Genomic DNA, 25,299 nt, shown 5'->3' with positions numbered 1-25,299 from the left:
CCGCATGTGGCTCGTGAGCCGCAGTTTGCCGACCACTGCCCTAAGAGAACATGGATGGAATATCTTGGTCAGAAAATCCTTCACATACATCAGATCTGAGCAGAATGTCAAAGGATGAAAAGCAAATAACCAGAAAAGATGAGGCAGACAGGAAAATCATAGAAGAGGCATTCTAGGCAGAGGATGAATATACAAAGACCTAGAGGTAAGTACTTGGGAAATGTGTGGTGAGCAACACCAAGATATGAGTCTGAAAAAGAAAGAAGAGTCTGCCAGAGCATAAAAAAAGGACCAGGCGTAGGCATTAGTTTCTCTCTCAAAGGCCTGGCTTGGTGCTTCCTACATAGAAGGGCTCAGGTAATATACGCCAAATTCAACTGTTTATCTTTTGAAATGTCATTTCATCACTGATAAACTACATAAAGCCAAGCTTTCTACCAACGCTACTTCAAGAGCAGAAGTAAATCTAGGGGCACTAGAGAAAAGGGTAACTCAGCCTTGGAGAGAGCTGTTGTTAGTTCCTAACATCCCACTATGTATTCCTTAAAAGTCTTATAGCCCTAAATCGTATCAACAGCACTTAGCAAACAGGTTAAGCATGATGTTAGGAGAGGCTAAAGACTCCCTAGTTTCCAAATAGGAACTTATTTTAACTTGTTATATCAACAAATACACACCTTATTTTTACTAAAAATGTTCTTCTTCTTGAAAGAGAATAAAATAATATCCCTAAAATCAGCTGGATGTTTCACATGAATATCTTCTGAACGATACTGGAGAACCCGAGAAGTCTTGTTGATTAGCCAGTAGGGACTAAAGACAGACAGCACCATCCGAATGCCAATTCTTCTGACATGTATTGACAGGTCGACTGTCATCATTTCTGTAGAGTCAGAAGAAAAACACACAAGAAAGAATTCCGGAAGTGTATCACATATACGGAAATGTCCACTCCAGTTTTTGCCCTGATATTTCACCAGAACTAATTCCATTATTTCTCCACTTATTCTTGAATGTAGAACATCAGCAGCACTGCCTTCTGCTAGCTCATGAGTTTCTGCTGTTCCCTAAAAACAAACAAAGACTGAATTTGCTTAGTGATTTTTTAAACCTCTGCAATAACAACACCGTATATTATATAAATGCTAAGTATCCTACCAGATACAGATTAATTGACAAGTTTTCAATAAAGTAACATATTATACGAATAGCCACTAATCATTAAGGACTAAAAAGAAAACACTAAATCATAACCAAAGGCAGAAAAGGTCTTTTGGCCATAAGTAAAAAAAAAAAAAAAAAAAAAAAGTCAGCCGAAACCGGTTTGGCTCAGTGGATAGAGCGTCGGCCTGCGGACTGAAAGGTCCTGGGTTCGATTCCGGTCAAGGGCATGTACCTTGGTTGCGGGCACATCCCCAGTAGGGGGTGTGCAGGAGGCAGCTGATTGATGTTTCTCTCTCATCGATATTTCTAACTCTCTATCCCTCTCTCTTCCTCTCTGTAAAAAATCAATAAAATATATTTAAAAAAAAAAAAGTCAGATCTTTGACAAGAATCATAGACTTAGGAGCCCTGGCTATTGTCCATTAAAAGCTATGTCATTAAATAAGCCATTTAATTGAGTGACAGATTCAGCTTCATCCTCCATTCACATACTATGCCTAATAGTTTCCACATAAATAGACAAAGAAAAGTTATATCAAACTATTCTGACAAGCTATCTAAGTAAGATAGGATTTTTTAAATGAAAAATAACGTAGTAAGTTAGGCATTTTTACTGAAGGCTTCTCTAGTATAAATACTATTTAGTTCATTTAATTAATTTTAGTCTTCACAAATCAGGTTTGGCTAATTGTCAGATAAAGAAAATAAATAATTTAGTTTTCAAACACTTCCCAGACTTGTGTATGTTAAAATGTGTGACATACAGAAATTTAAAATATTTATAATACTTCATTACTAGAAAATGTTCCCAATTATTTCTTAACACAGACAGTAATTATTTTTAAGTTCCATAAAAACTGGGAAAAAATAATCATATTAACTTTAAAATTAACTTTAGAATTAAGATAAAATATTTTCTCACTGGTTTTTTTCTGTCCTTCAGCTAACAGATTTTTACTTAATTATAGTCAATGTTATTATAATAACTATGGATGGTGTCAGATAGGAATTAGACTTATTGGGGTGATCACTTCATAAATGTCTAATCACTATGTTGTTTACCTGGAACTAATAAAATACTGTATGTCAACTGTAATTTAAAAATAAAAAATTACAAAAATAGATAAATTATTATGGTTCTTAATTTATGACAGATGCAGCAGAGTTAGGTGATAGGGAACAAGGAGGCAAACTGCCTCTGTTCAAATTCCAGCTCTACAATTTATCAGCTGTAGAACCTTGGGCCTGTCACTCCAGCCCACTGTGACTCAGTTTCTTCACCTGAAAAATGGGTCTAATAAGAGTACCTACTTCAGGAGGTTATTTAAGGACTAAATATATTAATACACCTACTACACACAGTATAGTGGCGGGCACCAAATAATGCTACACTAGATTTTGCTGTCATTACTAGAGGCTCGGTGCACAAAAATCATGCACGGGGGTGGGGGGGGGGTCCCCTCAGCCGAGCCTGAACCCTCTCCAATCCGGGATCCCTCTCATAATCCTGGACAGCTGGCTCTTGCCTGCCTGCCTGGTTGCTCCTAACTGCTCTCCCCCTGCTAGCCTGATCGCCCCTCACTGTCTCTGTGTGCTGGCCTGATTGCCCCTAACTGCACCCCCTGCCAGCCTGGTCTCCTGTAACTGTCCCAAGCTGCTGGCCAGGTTGCCCCCAACTGCCCCACCCCCCACCGACCTGGTCACCCCAACTGCCCCCCTGTAAGCCTGGTTGCCCCCAACTGCCCTCCTCTGCCAGCCTGTTCATCCCAACTGCCCCCCTGCCAGCCTGGTCGCCCCCAACTGACCCCCTGCTGACCTGGTCACCCCTAACTGCCCCCCCTCTGGCCTGGTTGCCCCATGCAGCCGGCTTGTTCAGTCATTTGGTCATCCCTCACTAACCCCCCTGCTGGCCTGGTCACCCCACGCAGCCTGCTTATTCAGTCATTTGGTTGTCCCTCACTAACCCCCTGCCAGCCTGGCCGCCCCCAACTGCCCCCCTGCTGGCCTGGTTGCCCCTCACGGCTCCTCCCTTCCCCCCGCCCCCCCTCTGGCCTTGTCGCCCCACACAGCCTGCTTGTTCAATCATTTGGTCGTCCCTCACTACCGCCCCTGCCGACCTGGTCACTCCATGCAGCCTGCTTGTTCAGTCATTTAGTTGTCCCTCACTAACCCCCCTGCTGGCCTGGTAGTAGGCAACCATCTTGTGATGGCATAAGGGTCAATCTGCATATTATCTCTTTATTATATAGGATTAATGCATTATAAATATGCTATGTAAAACACTAACCTCAACTAAAAATATTATTTAAAAAAATTAGAATTCACTCCATGCAATAATAAAAATCAAACAAAATGCAAGAAACATACCTCAAGTAAATATTTTAGGGAATATGGGAGAAGATTCCGCAAAGTGAGGGTAGGGTAAAGATGAATAACATAAGCTGGATCCCAGTCTTCCCCATGTGTACATATATAGCTTAACTCATCAGGCAGAGCAACTGTATTGACTATGAGAGGTAAGAAGTTGACTTCTACTGATGGACACTGCAGCATGCATCTGACTTCCCTGCTCCTGTGAAGTTCTTCCTTCCAGGAAATATAAGTGGTGGATTCTCTGTATTGATTCTCTAAGACACCAGCTGGTTGAATAAATAATTGACATCTACAGAAAAAGAAAGCAGGGTAGAGAAAAAAGTTTTTATTGAGAATGTAAAAAAAAAGAATCTCATTAAATATTCTTAACTCTACAAGGTAAGCACTATTAATCCTATTTTTACAAGTGAGAAAACCAAAGCTAAGTAAGATTACAGAAACTTGCGCAGTCACAATGCTAACAGATGGAGGAATGTTCTGGGGGAAAAACCTCTCTGTAAACAATAATTTTTTTTAATCCTCACCCGAGTATATTTTTCCCATTGATTTCTAGAGAGAGTGGAAGGAAGGGGAAAAGGGGAGAGTCAGATAGAGATAGAGACAGAGACAGAGACAGAAACAGAGAGAGAGAGAGAGAGAGAGAGAGAGAGAGAGAGAGAGAGACATCAATGTGAGAGAGACTCATCGACTGGTTGCCTCCCACATGCAACCCAGATTGAGGTCAGGGCGCAAACCCCTAACCCAGGTATGTGCCCTTGACCAGGAATCAAACACGTGAGAGTCTCCTGGCTGACACACTAACCACTGAGCAAAACTGGCCAGGGTAACAATGATAATTTTTTTAAAGTCATTTCAAATACAAAGACAATCTAAAAAAAATAGGTCTAAGAAGATTCTAAAACATAAAATATACAATAAATTTTCATCTGGTAGATTCAATGATACTATAAATGTGTATCTCTGTAACCCCATATATGTCTAAAAGCTACTTTTACAGATCTTTAGATAATAAAACTGTAAGGCTATCATTTCTAAAATATAAGTCCCCAATTCATAGAATTAAAAATATATATACATTATGAACTTTTAAAAGCTTAATATATTCAAGGAAGTACCTACCTATATGAATCTAAAGGAACATGGAACTCCTCTTCAGGTCTTGCTATTCCAATGGGCTCCAATAACTTAACATTTTTAACAGATTTATAGATGATGAATGCAATAGAGAAATGATTTTTAATCTGTTGGATAAAAAAGACAAACACTGTTTAAAAAGAGGCAGAAGTTCAAAAGAAAAATGTGAACTGCACACAATTACTTTTACATATAAAAAGTTTCAAGGCCAATATTGGAAGACATTTTTATTTGTCACTAAAAATTTTTAGGACACTTAAGTGCTATATACATGAAAGGATGTTGAAGTGGCAGTTAAAAATTATTAGGATATTCCATACTCTACTACATGCTGATTTTTATTTTTTTAATATATTTTTTTATTGATTTCAGAGAGGAAGAGAGAGGGAGAGAAAGAGACAGAAACATCAATGATGACAATCATTGATCAGACACTTCATGCATGCTCCCTACCGGGAATTGAGCCTGCAACCCAGGTGTATGCTTTGACTGGGCATGGAACCGTGACCTCCTGGTTCATAGGTCAACACTCAACCACTGAACCACGCAGGCCTGGCCATACTGATGTCTACTGTTAGTGTATAATGTTATCGTTCAAATATATATTAAACTGAAGATTTCAGGCATAATACTTTCTCCATTAAAACCTTTTCTCAATGCACTACATGACTATATTGAAAAGGATAGAAAAGGAATTATGAGAAAAAAGTACAACTCTCTTTTCTTTACTACAATGTGATTTAGGCTTGAACTAATAGCAAACTGAGAGCTAGCAATAGCCAAAATTTGAAATCATTTCCTTTTTATCTGATGTTATAGATAGGAAGAAATTCTTCTGCTGACTATATACTAAAATCTGCAATAATGCACAGAAAAGGAAAAAATGGATAAAGCCTTAAAGGTATAAAAGAAAACAATCATATAGAGTAAGATGTTAAAATTTAGGGGTAGGGCCCTAGCCAGTTTGGCTCAGTGAGTAGAGCATCGGCCTATGGACTGAAGGGTCCCGGGTTCGATTCCAGCCAGGGGCACATGTCTGGGTTGTGGGCTCAATCCCCAGTGGAGGTCGTGCAGGAGGCAGCCAATCAGTGATTCTCTCTCATCATTGATGTTTCTATCTCTCTCTCCCTCTCCCTTCCTCTCTGAAATCAATAAAAATATATATTTTTTAAAAAAATTTAGGGGTAGGGATCTGGGTAGAGCATTCCAATATTCCTTCACACATACTTGAAAAATTCAATTCCAACTAATACACAAACAGAATGAAATGTTATCCTACTTAACAAACAAATTATATAAAATTGCTCAGTTCTGAATCTTTAAGAAATAGCAAAAAGCTTCATTAAAATTAAGCCCGGGAGGGAAGAAAAATGGGCTTTAAATTAGCAAAATTGTCTTAATCAGACATTTAAAATAAAGAATATTACAAAAGCAAATTGTATGGGAAATAGTAGCTAGTTCAATCTGTTATTTATTTCTAAACCAGAGGCCCGGTACATGAAATTAGTGCACAGGTGGGGTCCCTAAGGCCTGGCCAGCGATCAGGGCTGATCGGGGCCTTCCAGCTGCCGGCCAGGGCCTTCCTTTGTTCGGCACCGCCCCCTGTGATCAGCACATGTCACAGCGAGCGATCGAACTCCCGGTCAAACTCCCAAGGGGACACTTTGCATATTAGCCTTTTATATATATGTATATATATATATATATATATATATATATATATATACATACATACATATATATATATACACACATACACACACACACACACACACATACATATAATCAATAATAACTTAATGAAGTTTTACTATATTCCTATATTCACCCAAATTATTTAATATTAATCGATATACTTAAAGGGACACAGTTCAGTTTAATACATTACCTGAAGAGGAGAGCGAAGGGTGATCACTTTATTCCCTTCAGTTGCATCAATTTGTACCAAGACTGAATCAGAATGACTGGCATTGGGATTCCGTACATTGTACAACTGCCGACCAGGTCTGGCAACAGGGATTTTTGCAACTTCTGTATATCCATGAGGTACTAAGACAGAGCATAAGTGAGAAGCATCCAAATATTACTTTAATTATATTTCTCTTAGAATAATCATGTCTAAAAGTAACGACAATATTTTCCTTCATGCCTAGAAATAACTACACAATATGCTTGTCTAAGACATAGGAACTAGCAAAGAAAGAAAATGAACTATTATTGTAAATATTTAGGACCCAAAATAATTTCTTTTGGGGTTGTAAATATATTAAAATAAAGTTAACACTGTGGTGTTTAGAAATTCTTCATTGCCTCAGGTGTGACATGCGACATTTTGGAAGGAAAACAAAGAATTGATCAAGAAGACATGAATTGAAGCAAATGATGAAAAGTAACATTCTATTTAACATGGATCAACTCAATAAAATTATATAGAAAATACATGTTTGAATACTTTTAATTGCTGGGCAGTAAAATGTTTTCTTTAAAAAATAAAATAACAAAATCTAAATTGTTCCATATCCCCTCAACCACATAGGAACTTTTGTTTGTGGTGGTAATAATTACTGTCAATATTTTAGGACTTCTGAATATAGTTACTTTTCTCTCCTCATTGAACTCCCATCCTTATTGAAACATATCACATACTGCATTGTTTAAAAACATAGAATTAATGTAGTTTCTAAGGTAATTAAATTAATTTTCTCAAGTTTAAAGGGAGAAAAAAGAGACATGAGTTTATCAAATATTTGTTTCAAGCCTTTAGAAATGTCATCTCCAAAGGCATCTTCAATAAGATATTTTTCCATATTTTGTCAAAAATAAGCCCACACCAACAATCCCAAAGATGCCCTTAATATATGATCTCACTTATATGTGGAATCTAATGAACAAAACAGACAGATGAACAAAATAAAACCAGAGGCATGGATAGATGGAACAGACTGACAGCTTTTAGAAGGGAGAGGGTGGGGGCGGGAGGGTAGGGGGACTGGATGAAATAAGGTGAAGGGATTACCCAAAGAACATATATGCACAGCCCCTGGGCACAGACAGCAGTGTGGTGATGGCCTGAAGGAAGAGGGAGTGGGGGTTGGGTGGAGGTGGGCAAAGCTGGGGGGGGCGGGAGCCAGGGAATGGGGATATCTGTAAGTGTCAATAATAAAAAATAAAGTTATAAAATATAAATAAAACAAATAAATATAGCATACCAAAGGTCAGGGTGAAGAAGGAGCTTTCTTGACGACTCAATATAGATAGTTTCCCTTGACATGAAGGTTCCCTGCTGGCATATTCCAATTCCAAATTCTGACCAGCATCAACATCATAAATATCATTTTTCTCAGGGGAGCCCATTACTCTGAGATTATGATTGGGCTGCACCTTAGTGGAAACACCTAAAGCATTTTTTACTGTAAAAGGAGGCTTGTCTTTTAAAGAGTAGTCAAAGGTAGAAGCAGTGCCTTCTGAAAAACCCTGAAAAGGAACACAACATTACAAAAATTTTGCAAGATGAAATTTTTTTTTTAAATTGTACTATGACTACACATTTTAGAAACTACTTTTGATTACAAACAAAAATAATCTATACATGTTTCAATTTAAAATTCCATTTGAAATATTCCAAAAAAAGAACCAAACATACTTTTGCTAAATTATTGAAAACATTAAGACAACTTTTGGATATTGTTATATTCATTGTATCTCCTGAAGAAATATGAACTGCTGTTTGTGGCTCAGGAAGAAAAATAAAATCATCTCCGGGCATCAAACTTTTATCCTGTACTGGATTCTTCTTTACCTGTAAGGATAAATAACATAACAAGTTTAAGTTACTAGTCGATTAATAATAAAATTAAAATATTCTCAATAGAGTTAAATTCTCCTAAACTTATCACTTTATATTAAGGCTCCCCAAGTCTCATTTTTAAAAATATTCAATGCTTCACTTTTATTTAGCACAGATCAGCATTCTTTCTTTTAATGTGTAGTCAAGGGCATGGAGAAGTATTTAGAACTATGCCATGAAAGCACTCAAAGTCAGCTACAATACTTGTCTCGTGTGCACTCCCCAGAGCAAGCTATAACCCAGTGTTGCCTGACTAACTGGTTGTTGATGAGCAATCTAAGATGACCCTTAAGTTTAAAGTGATCCTTGCTGGAGGTAATATCTGGAATTCTATTTTTTTACCAGTAACACCTATAAATAAGTAATATGATAAGCTTTCAACCAGCCATCAGACTTTATCATAGCTTTTACTCTAATAACATTTCAAAAGCTTTGTTAAACATTCTTTGTTAGCCTGTCTATTCCAGTGAGAAGTAGGTCATAAATATTACTTCTACTTTACTGGGAAGAAACTAGGAGATAGGTTAAGTGGCTTCTTGTCTTTAAAATAAGAATCTGTTGCAAAAGGTAAGATTTCCTTCTTTTTTACAGCCAACTAGTATTCCATTATGTAAATGTACCATGGCTTTTTTATTTACTCATCTACTGATGGGCACTTGGGCTGTTTCCAGATCTTGGCAAATAAACTTTGGCAACAGCATGGATGGGCCTGGAGAATATTATTCTAAGTGAAATAAACCGGTCAGAGAATGACAAACACCATATGATCTCACTTATATCTGAAATATAATGAACAAAGTAACTTAACAAACAAAACAGAAACAGAAGCATAGATATGTAGAACAGACTGACAGCTGTAAGAGGGAAGGAGTGTTGGGAGGACAGGTGAATAAAAAGGTGAATGGATTAAGCAAAAAAACCAACACTAGACAGATAGACAGATAGATAGACATCACACATAGACACAGACAACAGTATGGTGATAGCCAGAGGGAAAGAGGAATGGGGGAGGTTTAATAGGGTAGAGGGGAGATAAATGGGGACAGAAAGAGCCTATACTTTGGGCGATGGGCACACACAGCAGTGTGCAGGTGATGTTTTATTGCGTTGTAAACTTGAAACCTATATGGTTTTGTTAAACAATGTCACTTCAATAAACTCAATAAAAAATAAAAACATAATCATGAACACAGACTATAGTGTGGTAATTGCTGGGGGATGAGGTGATGGGAAGGTGGAGGAGGGCATGGGGGGATAAATGGTGATAGATAGAGACTTGACTTGGGATGGTGAACACATAATACAGTGTACAAATGATGTGTTGTGGAATTGTGCACCTGAAACCTGTATAATTTTGTTAACCAGTGTCATCCCAATAAATTTAGTAAAAAGGAAAAAAAAATCCTATATAATAAAAGGCTAATATGCAAATTGACTGAGTGGCAGAACGACTAGTCACTATGATGCGCACTGACCACCAGGGGGCAGAGCCGCTCAGCCAGAAGCCAGGCTCATAGCTGGCGAGCCCAGCGGCAGTGGCGGGAGCCTCTCCTGGACTGTGAGAAGGTGCAGGCCAGGCTAAGGGACACCCCCCCCCCTCGAGTGCATGAATTTTGTGCACTGAGCCTCTAGTAAATAAATAATTAAAAATATAAATAAATAAATAATGAAATAATAATTGGTTGAGTCCATTTCAGTGCCTCACACTTCAGTCAGACTTCCAGAAAGGTGTGTTGTGAAATTTGTTAAGGGTATATTGTTCATGCTCCTGTTAATCTAGAAAAATGCACTTTTGAAATCTAGGCTTCTGAAGTGTTCTCAAGAAGCACCATTCAGAAGATAACACAAAAGAATTGTGAACTAGTATAGCAGTTCTCAAATCATTGAGGATCCCAAAGAGCTTCATGTTATGCAGATTATATCTATCAATATGTACTCTATTAGAAACTAAAGCTATGGCTGTCTTTTGGCTAAGATCAAGTGTAGAAACTAAAACTGAGAAAATTGTAACTATTCATTTAAAAATTACAATTACAAGTTAACATGAGTAACATTTTAATAGAAAGTAACTATTATAACTATACTAGAGGCCCGATGCACAAAATTTGTGCAAGGGGCTCAGCCCTCGCGGCCCTGGCTGCCTCAGGGCCCTGCCCCCCCACCCACTGGTAGTTCTGGAAGGTGGTTCTGGAAAGTCGTTCCACTGTCCAGTCTAATTAGCATATTAGCTCTTTATTATATAGGATAGACGAAGGCCTAGAGGGTGGCAGAAGCTGGGTGGAGAGGGAGAAGGGAGGAAATGGGGGACATCTGTAATACTCTCAACAATTAAAAGAAGTTTTTAATTTTAAAAATATAAAGCTATATAGTGAAAAGAGGGACACTGACATTGCTTTAGAGCCTGCCCTAAGAGAAGACAGATGGATTCTCATTTCTGCCTCTGCTTTCATTCTGTTGCAATACTGCTTAGTCTCTGGAAAACTCCATAGTATGCTCCTGAGAGAATGAGAAAGATAATGGTGTGTATCGTCTGAATATTGCTATGAAGAGTTTTGACCCCTTTGGACTCCCTAATAGGGCTCAAGGATCTTAGACCACATCTTGAGAATTATTGCATTAAAATATGTACAGAAATATACATAGTGTCATTCTACACAAAGATATTTTGTTTTCCTTACATCAAGCCTTAAATTCCATTGTCTCTTTCCCTCCACTCTCTCAATCAGTGGCTCCCAAACAGCATGGGTTTCATTGTAATAGTGAACCTAAAAAGGCACAGAATTATAATGAGTCTTTCAACTTTAACTTTGTATTTCTATAATCAGTAGGAAAAAAATATTAAGTAATTAATGTTTTATGTCAAAAGCCATTTTAACAAAGACACAAAGAATATATACAAAGAGGGTGCATTTTCATTTACTCTAAATCTTTAAAAAAGAAAGCAGAAAATTTTTTAAACAAATTATTTAGCCAAAGAATCTTTAAAAAATAATAACCAATAATACCACACATCAACAGATTAAACATCAGAATTCATATATATATTTGTTGTGGCCATACACAAACCAAAAAATGCTCACATCTTAGTTTCATAATGGTACTTTTGAAAAGTTGGTTGTGGAGATTCTAAATGAAGTGGTCATACCTCTAGTGTCATGTCAGCCGAAGCAGCCATGAGGGAAGTCCAATTTTTTATATTTCCTGAAAATTTTGACTCCGCCAATAATAAAGGTACAGTTTGATGACCAAGTCCACATTCTAAGGTAACTTGAACTGACTCTACAGCAACAGCACAATTTTCCTCTATCAATGGCTGTTCAACATCTTTGAAATTTTCCGTTATTTCTGTTGCCATGTCAACACCAAGAAACCAAGAGTTATAATCACTAATAGATTTGACACCCCAAAGATTTCCTGTTTCCTTAGATGTATCTTTGAATTCATCTTCTTTTGTCTTTGGAGACAAAGCAGCCATGATTGTCATCACAGTATTAAGAATTATGGGTGAAATCTTTAAAAAAGAAAGCAGAAAAATGTTTAGAATAAACTTTCCCAGATGAGAAGAATTAATACAAAATACAGAAGTTTAAAAGTAACTAATTAAAATTTTAAATATACTAAAGTCTTAACTAAAGAAAATAAGAGAGAACACACAAAATCATGTGTCAAGTTAATTAACCTCATAACAATAAATTCTGCTCAGATTACTCTGGAATTAAATAACTAATGTTATACATCAACTAGAAGCCCGGTGCACGAAATTCATGCACGGGGGCGGGGGGGAGGCATCCCTCAGCCCAGCCTGCACCCTCTCCAATCTGGGACTCCTCGGGCGATGTCTGACTGCCAGAGCCTAAACCGGCAGTCAGACATCCCTCTCACAATCCGGGACTGCTGGCTCCCAACTATTTGCCTGCCTGCCAGCCTGATCACCCCCTAACCACTCTCCTGCCAGCCTGATCGACGCCTAACTGATCCCCTGCCAGCCCTCCCCTGCTGGCCTGGTAACCCCAACTGCCCTCCCCTGCCGGCCATCTTGTGGTGGCCATCTTTGATCACATGGGGGCAGCCATCTTGTGCGAGGGCGTGAGGGTCAATTTGCATATTACCTCTTTATTATATAGGATTGTCAAAACCTAGTTACACTGATCAACTCAGAGTAAAATAGTGATATATAAGGAGAAAAAAAGCAGAAGTGTAATTGAAGTTTTCATTTTCAACCAGCGGCATTAACTAAACCAACATGTGTGATCCTCATCAAGATTTATACATGGTGCCCGGCCAGTGTTGCTCAGTGGTTAAGTGTCAACCTATGAACCAGGAGGTCACAGTTCAATTCCCAGTCAGGGCACATGCCCAGGGTTGCAGGCTTGAGGCAGCCAATCAATGATTCTCTCTCATCATTGATGTTTCTATCTCTCTCTCTCCTTCTCTGAAATGAATAAAAATATATATTTTTAAAAGATTTATACATAGTTTTCATTTGTCTTATTGAAACAGGAAGCCAGAGAATCACTATGATACCCTTTCACTTTCCCCAAGATTTGCAAATTTTACCTCTTATTATCTTTGAATAGTGCCTTTGCCCACCTGTTCATTCCTATCACTAAGCCCTAGTTCTACACTAATGATGTCTTCTATATCCAGTCAGCACCCTCTCAGCCCACCCTCCACCAACATGATTTTCCTAAAACCCAAATCTGGACATGTCATTCCTATGCTTAAAATCTTCAACAGTTTCCCATAACTTTCAGAATAAAATTCAAACTCTCTTTAGTTTAGGACACAAAGTTCAGTGTGAGCCGCTATCTAATCCAGCGATTTTCAACTGGTATGCAATAAGAATTTTTAAAACATGCAATACCTGACTATTTAGTTAGGGGCACTGACCTCTTTTTCCTTAAATTGTCAAATAAAAAATGACAACAGTCAATACAACAATAGCCATCCAGTGTGAATAAATCCAAGTTATACCTATTTTTTGTCAGATTGGCAAAATAATATATTTTTTTATGTGCTGCAGAAGTTTAGTAATTAGTTTATGTGCCATGAGATGAAAATGACTGAAAAGTACTAATCAATTGGCTGGTTTCCCAAAGTTTGTGCCATACTGGGTTAAATAAGTTAAATGGATTCTTTTATTGTTCATTCTCACAACGCTTACTTGTTTAATATGCTAAAGAGATGACTATTTCACCAAAAGAAGGATCTAGTATGCACTGCTCCCAACTTACCTGTCAACTGAATTCTTTTTTTTCAGTTACCTTATTAATGTCACCTATAATTAGTGCTCTCAATCCTACAATTCCATCACACCATTCTCTCCAGGCATATGGGCACATCTCTAGGTCCTTAAAGGTTTTTTCACACCTCTGCCTTTGTGAATATTGTCAGTTCTGTATGGATAACCCCTCCTGTCTCTCTCCATCTAACCTCCCTCAGATTTTCAAAGCTCAGTTCAAGTAGCCCCATGTAGAGACAGCTTTCCAGATGTCCTGGTCTGAGTCAGAGGACCCCTGACTGTTCTCCCACAGCACCTAGTGCATGCCTCTAGCACTGAAAGCTGGAGTCACTGATTTATTGCTTTCTCGCTCATGTCATTAAGTTTTTGAAGGCAAGGACAAAGTGCAGGAGATTTTTTTGCACATAGTAAGAGTTCAAAAAATGTTGACTAAATAAATAAATTGATATACAAAGAAATGGAAAGACAATCCCCCTTGGTGCCTTAGACAAAGAGCATGCAAATTCAGTTTCCTCCTCATTTACTACTTTAAGCCTTTAAAAAAGTAAATCTGTTAACAAAATACAATCTAAACTATTCATTATTTAAAAATATTTAAAGAAAACTGCATTGTTATTTATATGGTAATTCAAATGACTTTTGTTTGAGCCTTGGTTTAATTGCTATTGCTTATTTACCTATATAGTAAAGTTCCATGAAAAATTGGTATTAGCCACCTCAATTTTGTGTCCTTTGGACAGAGAGAGAGAAATAGATGTAGGAAATTATTCTATATCTTCCATTTATAACTGGTCATAAAGTCATACTTAAAGAATATGAATGTCAATGGAGAAAAGAGACTGCTTTTCAAACACTGCTTTAAATGTAAGAGATTAAAAAAAAAACAAACTAAAACTAAAAATGTATTTCTAGCATACATCTGTCATTATAAACATTTCATAAGCCAAATAAAAGTTAATCACATAATTATTGCATTCAATCAAATTATACAAAAAAGCCTAAAAATAACCACTACAAATAAATAAAAACCTCATTTTTCTATTCTTTCTTCCCTTCTCTTACCATCCCATCTCTCCTCTCTCTCCAAACCCAATCTCCCCAACACACACATAAAATATAATTGATAAAAACTATCCTGATCATTTGTAGATATTTGAAAGTACTTTTTCAAAGAGAGTAGAAACAAATAATTGCATTAAAGAAAAATATATTTTATTTTATTTTTTAAATTCTCACCTAAGGATATGTTTAAAGAGGGGAAGGAAGAGAATGAGAGAGAAACATTAGCAGGTGACTCCTGTACACACCCTGACCAGGGATCAAACCCAAAATCTAGGTATGTGTCCTAAACAGGAATCAAACCTATAACCTTTTGGTGTATGCATGGAATGAGGCTCCAAACAACTGAGCAACCCAGCTAAGGCGAAAAAAATATATTTTAATGTTAGAGATGTTTATTAATTACCAAATATGTGACTAGCATAATGGTCTAGTTATGAGACATCAAAAGATATTGTTAGAAAAATAATTAATTTTCACCCAAATAAGATAATAGGCACTAACCTTAATTATAAATTCTCCAACTATAATATTTATATTTTGTTTTCCCGAAACCCATGCACATTTTTCCATAAATACAGAACAGGGCTGTAAGACCTAAAGACAAATAAATGAAAATCACATTTTCTTAGTAATAGAACTGTTATATATGTAACACACAAGAACATCTTACTTAACTTGACATTTTTAATTACAGTCTACAACTAAAAGCAAAAAGGCAAATTAGCTAAGAAGCTCTTGTAAGAGCTCTTCTAAAGTAATCCAAGTCTATGAACATTGTTAAAGAACTTACAATAAAGAATTTAAATTAAAAAAAGAGTTCCGATTAATTTCTTTATGCCAAATTCTTAACTAATGATGTACATTTACTATTAGAAACTGAAATGTTTACTTTTCTTAAATATCTTTTAAATGATGCCCACTGTAAAATCTACTTTTAAGGTATCTATTAAAATGAGCTAAAGATGGTGATAAGATCTGACATTTGCAAAGAGGTACACGAGGAAATGAAATTATGTCATTATAATTTTTATGACTGATAAATCACCCGAAATTGTTTCTTTCAACAAATAGTTCTGTTAATACCTTTTAAAAAAAGACGATGGTAAATAAACAGTTTCCAGATTGCTTAATAAAAGTTAAGTCTTGAATATAATAAGGTCCTTATTAGAATAAATTTCAAATCTTGATTTATTAAAACCATGAAGCCCATATTTTCATATATCATTAACAAAATAAATAAAATAACCTTGTACCTGAATTGAATGGGGGAACTGGTACTACATAAACTTTCATTTTGAAAACATTATGATGAGCATTTAATGGAGTGATTAACAGAGCTTTCTGTGACATATCAAAAGGAGATGATCGCACTAAAGAATGTTTCATGATAATGTATAGACTAAGCCTAGTATTGCATTTCTTTATAAAAGTCACTTTGCCTACAGATTTTTTGTTTAAAACACTACAAATGGGTCACATAACATAAAACTATCAATTTGCGATTAAAAAAAGTTTGATAATTTTACTAAAATAATATTTTTCAACAACAATGTGAAAATATAATTGAATATAACTTTTAATACAACTAAACACAACATCTTTTGATCATATAAGTCCAACTGAATTTTTTTGTTATAAACTTCAAGATTTTAATACTCATTCATTCATGCATTGGATATACTTTGGTGAAAAAAGAAACAGCTGAAAAGGCACATTGATTTGTACTAAAATTCAAGTACAGTTCAAAAGATGACATAATGAAAAGAAAATCAGACTGGAGGTAGTACCAGTTCTGTCACTAGCAGCCATGGCTAAATCATTTAACATCTTTGGAATTTAACATCCTGGTCTGTTAAACCTCAAGTTTGTCAGTAAATAATCTCTAAAGTCCTACAGAATTCTCACATTCTAGGATTCTATGAAATCAATCATTTCTGCCATCCTTCAATCTAAGCTTATAATATACTAGAGGCCTGGTGCACGAAATCTGTGCACAGGTAGGGTCCCTAGGCCTGGCCAGCGATCAGGGCCAATTGGGGCCTTCCAGCTGCCGGCCAGGGCCTCCCTTCCCCAGCTGTCAGCCACCGGCCGGGGCCTCCCTTTCCTGGCTGCCGACTGCCGGCCAGGGCCTTCCTTCATTCCATGCCACCCTCTGGTGGTCAGCGCACGTCATAGCCAGTGATCGGTCTCCTGGTCGAACTCCTGCAGGGACAATTTGCATATTAGGCTTTTTTTATATATATATATATAGATGGTAATTCTTACTGTGGTAATGTTTTTTCCTCTCTTTTCTCTGAGAAAAGGGCAAGCGAGCACTTTAAGATCTCTCACAGAAGCCTCCATCATCTGTTCGAGTTTGGATGTTGATAGAGAGAGGTCACACTGGAATGAGGCTGTCAGAGCAGGAGCATCTGCCTTTGTCAGGTTGGCAACAAACACCACTTCTGGATCTGTGACCCTGGCCTTTAAAGTCATATTTGGTCTCACAGAGTCATCTGAAGAAACAATAATAGGAACCAGAAAAGTAACAGTAAAGTAAATCTTGTTGCTTGAGTACATGCTATCTAGTTATGCTACGTTGTTTCTAATATCCTGCTTTAATGGATATGGTAAAGTTAACAATATTAATAAATTACTGAAACATACTAATAATGAATGATCATTAACAAATGCTAATTGAGCAGGATAATGGAAGCTGATCCCTGTCATCAGAAGACCATTCCCATTTTGACCTAGCAAGGATATCCTTGTTTTGAAGTTATTTATGTCAGACTTAAAGTGTGTACATGTATATACACATAAGTGTATATTATTAGGTTATGTTTCTGGGGCAAGGAGGGGAAACAGGAGAAGGAAATATCACAAAGAAGATAAGAGATAATAATAAAATAGACAGACCATTATATCTATTTAATTGATTTTTTGCCATAAAGTACATACTGTCATACAATCTATAGAATAAGTGTATTAAATGTACACACGAATACAAAGATATTAGATATGATTACTGTTTACTAAAGGTAAATGAAGAAAGAAAATTCTGACTTTGCCAGTAAATAGTAATTTTCCAATCTTACTGGTTATACATTAGAGAGAAAAATACCTGACCTCAGAGAATTGTAACTTAACATAGGAATGACTGATGTATTGGTAATTTTGGAATAAAGAATTAATACAGCAGGAAGTGACTTCAGTGTACACAGACTAGTCATTTGCAAGCATTCCACTGAGTTGAAGGAGTCTAAGGTGATGTCCAGGGCATCATGCTGTCTTCCAACACCCCACCTTCTGCTTTCATATGTACAATTTGCTCTTCAATATTCTATAATTCTTCCAAATATTTTCTTTGAATAAAAATTTCCCTTCTATAAGAAGGGGAACCACAGACACAGATTAACTCACTCTTTTCTGAATGAGTAAAGAAATGTAATGCAGAGTTGGGAGCAATAGTTTCCTGGTTCCTAATGATAGATGGATAGATAGATAGATAGATAGATAGATAGATAGATAGATAGATAGATAGATAGATAGATATTCTACCTCTTTTTTTATACTCTACCTCTTCTTAAAAATCTATGCTTACTAAAATTTTTCTATAAAATGTTTAAATTTAAAGAATAATTTTACATTCTTAGTCTCCACTTTTTTGCCTACTTGTAATTTTTGTTAAAATATACAAGCTGTCATCTATGACAGAGAAGCTCTGCTAACCTTTTTCTATCTTGAGTTTTGCTGTAGAAGTCTGTCGCAGTGGAATCTGTACTTCTTTTGCCATATTTTCTGGACTCTGAGGCATAGCTTTGATAAAGAAATCTGCCACAGTCATCAGAAATTCCACACTGGCACATACATACAGCTTGTCAAGAACAGCATCAAGATGACTTCTTCCATCTTTGCCTTGTTTGTAACTTATATCAATCATAGAACTGTTGTTATCTTGGTCATTCTTCCTATCAATCATTCTGAAAAAAATATACATTCATTATTTTGTTCCTGCTAGATTAATTTAAAAGATGAAAATGTTCATATATATATATATATATATGTGTGTGTGTGTGTGTGTGTGTATGTATATATGTGTGTGTATATATATACATACCTTATATTTTTCATATATACATATACATATATACACACACACATATATATATATATATCTTAATCTTACTTTCTCATCTGAACAGAAAACAGACCTCTATTAACTAGAGTCTAATTAGCTAATGAGCATTCAAAACATGGTCTCCTTATCTCTATAGCAAGATTCAAATTATTGGGCAATTACAGGATATTTTATCATTATAATGCAATACTAGAAAAATAATCACTGTTGGAAGAAATTTCAACAATTAGCTAAACACATTAATGTGGTCCCACAAAATTTAAAGGGCACTTCTTTAGATTATTTACCAAAATAAAACCTCCTCCTTATCTCCAAAAATCATCCTATACAAGTTGAGTCCAAAAGTATTCAATATAATTCAAATCAGCCAGTGTTCATCAACTGACTGCAATGATAATTCCCACACAGGACATGTGCTGGAAAGAGCAGACTACCAAAAAGATGATGGCCTTTAATCACCATTGGCTAGGCAGCTGTGGACAGCCACCTCAAATATGAAATGTGAAAACGAAAAGCTGGATGCATGGCAGCATTATTTTCTCATTTATTCATCTCTTAGAAAAACAAAGGGCTCAGAAGTATCCAATATGAAGCTGAGTTTAGGTAGCAGCACAGTTTTTTGTTGTTGTTGTTTTGTTTTTCAAAAAAAAATTTAAGGACAAAAATATTGTGTCATTATTTGGGACAGAAATAAAAACATCATTAGTCTATTTAAAGTTACACATTCCTCACTCTATAGCAGGCTAATATAAGTTAATCTTTCAAAAATGTGTTGATAATATGAATATTCGAGGAATTCCACTTCTATTAAAACTTTGAGAGAAATTTCACAGAACTGTTTATAGACAAAATAAATAAGACAAAAAAAGTTTATATATAATTTTAAGGCTTTTAAAAAAGATTCTGCCTACTGGGAACAATTTAGAAAAATACATTACCAATGGACCATCCCATGTGGATTTAACTATTAAAATTCCTATATTCTCTTGGTTCCTGCTTTTAAGAATACTACATTTTATTATTAAACTTGCCTTTAATTCAAACTTTAAAGCAACTGAATTTTACGTCAGCACTACTTCTTGATACTCTTCAAATTGCAGTATGACCAAAGACCTCTTTTGATCATCCCAAGCCTAGCAATCAATGCCTGGTAGCAAATGACAGGTGTAATGTCAACCTTAAATAATGTACAGCAAATTCAGAAACGACAAACCTTGATGTTGCTCTCTCAATGCCTTCTCTGAGATCATCAAGGGTACATGTCTTAAGTTTAATGCCCACATTCATGGAACTATCCTTAAACATCTTTCCTGAAGAGGCCATAAAGTGTAGTCTGAGTTCACCAAGCCGGAAACTGTCATTATGAAATGAAAGTTTGGACTCCTGTGGTATATTTCAAGCAAAAGAATCAATTAACTTTAAATATTATGTAATTACTTGTAAACATATTTTAATTAAGAAATTAAAGGCAAATGAATATCACAAATTTTAAAAGAATGGGTGTTGAAACACAAAAAACAGAACAGTGAATAATATTGTTTCATGTGTGTATATGTACATGCAAATAAATACATATATATGTGCTAATCTTTAACAATAGTTAATATGTAAAAATTTATCAGTTCATGGCAAATAAAAACAATCAGAAGATATTTTTGTCAATCATTCATTCTTACTAATAAATATTTAATGAGCTCTTCTGTAAAAAACACCATGACAGGAATTATGAGGTTTACAAGAAAGGATAAGGCATGGTAGGTGAGCTAGTGAGCTTATACCTTAACTGAAAAGAAAAAAAACAAATACATTGCAACAAACATCACAAAGAGATGTTGTAAGTTGTAAATGAAAAAAAAAAAAGACATGTAGTTATTTATTTGTTCCTCCCATATTCCACAAAGGACATGAAGTGATTAGGATTTTATATCCTCCCATATTCCACAAAGGACATGAAGTGATTAGGTAAAGAATATAAATAGCAAAAGCTCAGAGGGTCAAAGAGATCATTGTAGGTCAGGATAAATTCATGAAGAAGGTGGGACGTAACTGAGCCTCAGAAACTGAGTGGGATTAGACAGGCTAAGTGTAGAAGACAATCTAGATAAGGAGAAAACATGAACAAACAATTCAAGATGCTCTGAAGGCACAAGGTACAGGCTGCTTAGGCTTGAATAGTCCAATTAAAGATAGCTAGGGAATGAGGACTGGAGAGGTCTCAAATCCTAAAGATTAAATTGCATTTACAGGAAAAAGGACCTCAATCTTTATGTCACCAAACACATAGTTCCAAATTCTGTAGGTATGCCCAGACTTTAAAAGAACAAAACCCAAACAACCAACCAAAGAAAAAAGTCTTCAATTAATTAAAGAACTTTAGTCCTGATAGCTCACTACAGACCATGACATTCTTATGAGGGGTACTGATGATGTGCAATTCTGGGCACACGTTATAACTCCACATCTCTCACTTAAGAGAGTACCCTGCAAGCAAGTGGGTCAGAATGACATTATTAGCAGCAAACTTTGAATGACTTTAATTTATAAAAATGTAAATAGTCCTGGCTGGTTTAGCTCAGTGGATAGAGCGTCAGACTGTGGACTGAAGGGTCCCAGGTTCGATTCTGGTCAAGGGCACATGCCTGGGTTGTAGGTTTGATCCTCAGTTGAGGGTGTGCGGGAGGCAGCCAATCAATGATTCTCTCTCATCATGTATGTTTCTATCTCTCTCTCCCTCTCCCTTCCTCTCTGAAATCAATAAAAAATACATTTTTAAAAAATGTAAATAATTCACAAACTTCTGATTTGTGGGTTGTTTTTTTTAATCCTAGCCAGAGGATATATTTTTATTGATTTTTAGAGCAAGAAGGAGAGAGAGAGAGAGAGAGAGAGAGAAAAGAAACATCGACTTCCTCCCACACATGCCACGACCTAGGCATGTGCCCTGACTGGAAATCAAACCCGCAACCCTTTGGTGTATAGGACGACACTCCAAAACCAACTGAACCATGCAGCCAAGGCACAAACTACTGATTTGTAGCTATTAACAGAAATGAACTGTGACACATCTACTGATCACAATATACTTATGTTTGTGGTACAGATATTGTTGTAGACAACTTGGAACCACTGAATCTTTTTTAGTAAGACAAAATTCACATAACACTGGGAAGTTGTAAATTACATGAAAATCATTTAGGAAGCTGAACGTGTGCCAATATCCAGGATGGATAAAAAGAAAAAGAGTAACAAACAAGGAAGCCTTTGTGGTACTATAATTGTGAGCTAAGATGTTTCAAATAAAGCAGCAGTGAAAATTGACAGGAAAGGACAAATGTTCAATCAAAGAAAAAACTGATAGTAATCAGTGTCTAAATGAATAAAAGTCAACAAAGAAGTAAATAAACAGACACAGATTTTAAAACTGGGCAACTAGTGGAATGATGGTACCTTAAGTGAAATTAGTATATTTTTCTGATCTTTTAATTAACATTAAACATTAGAAATTAAGGCAGTTTGTTGTACAAATGACAGATAGTAGCCAAGGCTCAACAGTAACAATGTATGAATATTGCATAATTTTTAGAAAATAATATAAAATATAAGATAACATATAAATGGACATTAACAACAGATATAAAGGCCATAATCAGAATATGTTATGGGTATTAATCAATGTAATTTATTGGTATTATGATTATTATATGCATGATTTATAATAACCAAAAATATTTATTAAAAGATACTATCTAAGGCCTGGAAGGGGTTGGTACAGGGTGGAGGAGGTCAATGGGGAAAAAAACAAAGAGGACATTTGTAATACTTTCAACAATAAAGATTAATTTTTTTAAAAAAGACACTACGTAATAAAAAAATAGCTTTCTAAAAATACCACTGATACATTATTTAGTTCAAATAATTATGGTACTGGACCTTGGTTCTTCAATTCATTAATGAGTATCTTGAACACATAACTACTACATATAAAATTTATTCAATAAAACATAGCTAATGCTTATATATCATAAATAATCATAAATTTAAAAAATATTCCCCTAAGGTTCCAAAGCCACTACTAAGTTATTCTCCTTAAATAGTTATATATACTTATGTATCAAGCTATATAATAAAACAGTGCATATAATTAGTTCCTCATGTATAATATTCTTCTATTAGTGATGGATTTAAGTGTTTTAGTGTTAATGTTACTTAGAACAAAATAAAAAAATTGCCTTTTCCTAGTAGTATTAACAACACCAACAAAGTGAAGTCAAAGAGCAAGACAAATATATGTTCTGTAGTCCAAACAGAATTTCACAGACATATTAATTTTTATGAATAAACATATCAAAAAATGCCAATATTCCAAATTCAATAAAGAGCTTAAGATTTATTTCTAAATACGGAAAGTCAGTACATACCTGGTTGATATCATTGTTATAAAGAACAATGGAAAGAGATTCAAAGTGAAAGTCAAATTGCAGAGTGACACTCTGATCCACAGAAAGCTGTGAGTCTGCTAAATCTTGTTCTGATGGTTCAAACATAAATATGAAAATTAAAAAACTTTTAGGGAGGTGTATGATTTTAGTTATATTTTAAAAGTTAGAATAATTTATTATCCTAAATTTATATCATATTTTCTACAATTATGTAAATCATATTATGAGACAATAAAAATGCCAATGATTTGTTCCATATATATTCAGCACAGGTGGCCCTTCCCTTACAGCAGACACTGAGCATACATACCTCCTTCCCCTGGGAGCTTCTCCACAGTAAACAATACAATACTGAATCAGTTCATACCATATTATGCTTGACAACTAAGAAAAACCACTAAATATAAATATGGCATTAATGTTCATTTTTCTCCATAATCAAATCAAAAATCTTCAATTTTACCTTTGAGGTGGTCAGGTCCACTCAAAATATCTTTCCTTACTCTTACAGCCTCCTGGGTAGACTGTGTAGGGCTTGGCTGTGAAGAAGCTTCTCCAAGATTTTCCAGCAAAATTTTCATTAAAACTGTTAAATCATCTTCACTGAGAGCAACCTAAAAACCAAAAATAAGTTGTTATAAATATAAAGTAATAAAAAATGCAGTATATCATATCTATGTCTTAATTTATGGTTCCTCAAATTAAATGACTGTTCATCTATCTTTTAAAAACAAAGTTAGCTTATTCTCCACATAGTATTTGTGGGATTTTTTTTTTGCTTCCTTTTTGCAGTTAATTTCAAATTTCGAATCACTGCAGTCAGAGAATATAATATGCTTGATATAGTTTCAATTATCTTAAATTTGTTGAGCTAGTTTTGTGTCCCAACATATGGTCTATCCTTGAGAATATTCCATGTGCACTAGAGAAGAACGTATAATGTGGTGTTCTGGAATGAAAGGCTCTGTAAATGTCAATTATGTCCATTTGGTCTAATATGTCATTGACAGCTGATATTTCTTTACTGATTTTCTGTTTGAATGACCTATCTATAGTTGTCAATGGGGTATTTAGGTCCGCTATTGTGATTGTGTTTTTGTCATTTTCTCCCTTTAGTTCTGTTAGTAGTTGCTTTATACATTTTGGTGCTCCCTGACTGGATACATATATTGAGAAGTGTTATTTCTTTTCGATGTAGTGCCCTTTATCATTATAAAATGACCATCTTTGTCTCGTTACCTTTTTTTTAAGGTTTTTTATTGATTTTTAGAGAGAGAAAGGAAGAGGGAAAGAGAGAGAGAAGCACTGATGGAAACATCTATTGGCTGCCTCCCGCACACCCCCCACATGGGACCGAGCCCACTACCCTGGCACATGTCCTGACTGGGAATCAAGTCGGCAACACTTGGTCTTCGAGAAGATTTTATGAATTTGACTCTAAAGGCAAGGGAAGTAAAGGCAAAAATAAATGAATGGGACTATATCAATCTAAAAAGCTTCTGTAACACAAAAGAAAGCACTAACAAAACAAAAAGGTAAACAACTGAATGGGAGTCGATATTTGCAAACAACAGCTCCAACAAGGGGTTAACATCCAAAATATATAAAAAAAAACTCATGCAACTCAACATCAAACAAACAATGTAATTTTAAAAAATGGGCAGAGGACCTGAATAGACACTTCTCCTAAGAAGACATACAACTGGCTAACAGATATATGAAAAGATGCTCAACTTCACTAGCTACTAGAGAAATGCAAATCAAAACTACAAGATACCACCTCACACCTTTTAGAATGAATATTACCAATAAGACAAGTAATAACAAGTGTAGGAGACGTTGTGGAGGAAAAGGAACCCTCACACCCTTACATTTTGTTAAGAATGTAAACTGTTACAGCTACTATGGAAAACAGTAT

At 35.6% G+C, this 25,299-nt stretch overlaps 1 protein-coding gene across 1 annotated transcript in view; it reads right to left on the bottom strand.

Moving 5' to 3' along the window:
* VPS13C (vacuolar protein sorting 13 homolog C) overlaps window positions 1-25,299 on the bottom strand; it is a 177,107-nt gene that overhangs the window by 29,883 nt on the left and 121,925 nt on the right. Inside the window, exons 46-59 of the mRNA XM_054716188.1 lie at window positions 23,845-23,995; window positions 23,361-23,470; window positions 20,156-20,325; window positions 18,534-18,784; window positions 17,088-17,317; window positions 15,324-15,416; window positions 11,664-12,029; window positions 11,197-11,283; window positions 8,315-8,470; window positions 7,881-8,145; window positions 6,560-6,720; window positions 4,657-4,778; window positions 3,532-3,826; window positions 678-1,067 (exon numbers count right to left, since the gene is read on the bottom strand). Coding sequence (XP_054572163.1) covers window positions 678-1,067; window positions 3,532-3,826; window positions 4,657-4,778; window positions 6,560-6,720; window positions 7,881-8,145; window positions 8,315-8,470; window positions 11,197-11,283; window positions 11,664-12,029; window positions 15,324-15,416; window positions 17,088-17,317; window positions 18,534-18,784; window positions 20,156-20,325; window positions 23,361-23,470; window positions 23,845-23,995 — 2,847 coding nt within the window. The remainder of the gene's footprint in view (window positions 1-677; window positions 1,068-3,531; window positions 3,827-4,656; window positions 4,779-6,559; window positions 6,721-7,880; window positions 8,146-8,314; window positions 8,471-11,196; window positions 11,284-11,663; window positions 12,030-15,323; window positions 15,417-17,087; window positions 17,318-18,533; window positions 18,785-20,155; window positions 20,326-23,360; window positions 23,471-23,844; window positions 23,996-25,299) is intronic.

Source organism: Eptesicus fuscus, chromosome 5 (genome assembly GCF_027574615.1).
Source record: "Eptesicus fuscus isolate TK198812 chromosome 5, DD_ASM_mEF_20220401, whole genome shotgun sequence".
Classification (NCBI taxonomy): Eukaryota; Metazoa; Chordata; class Mammalia; order Chiroptera; family Vespertilionidae; genus Eptesicus; species Eptesicus fuscus.
This window is presented reverse-complemented; position numbering and strand designations above follow the sequence as displayed.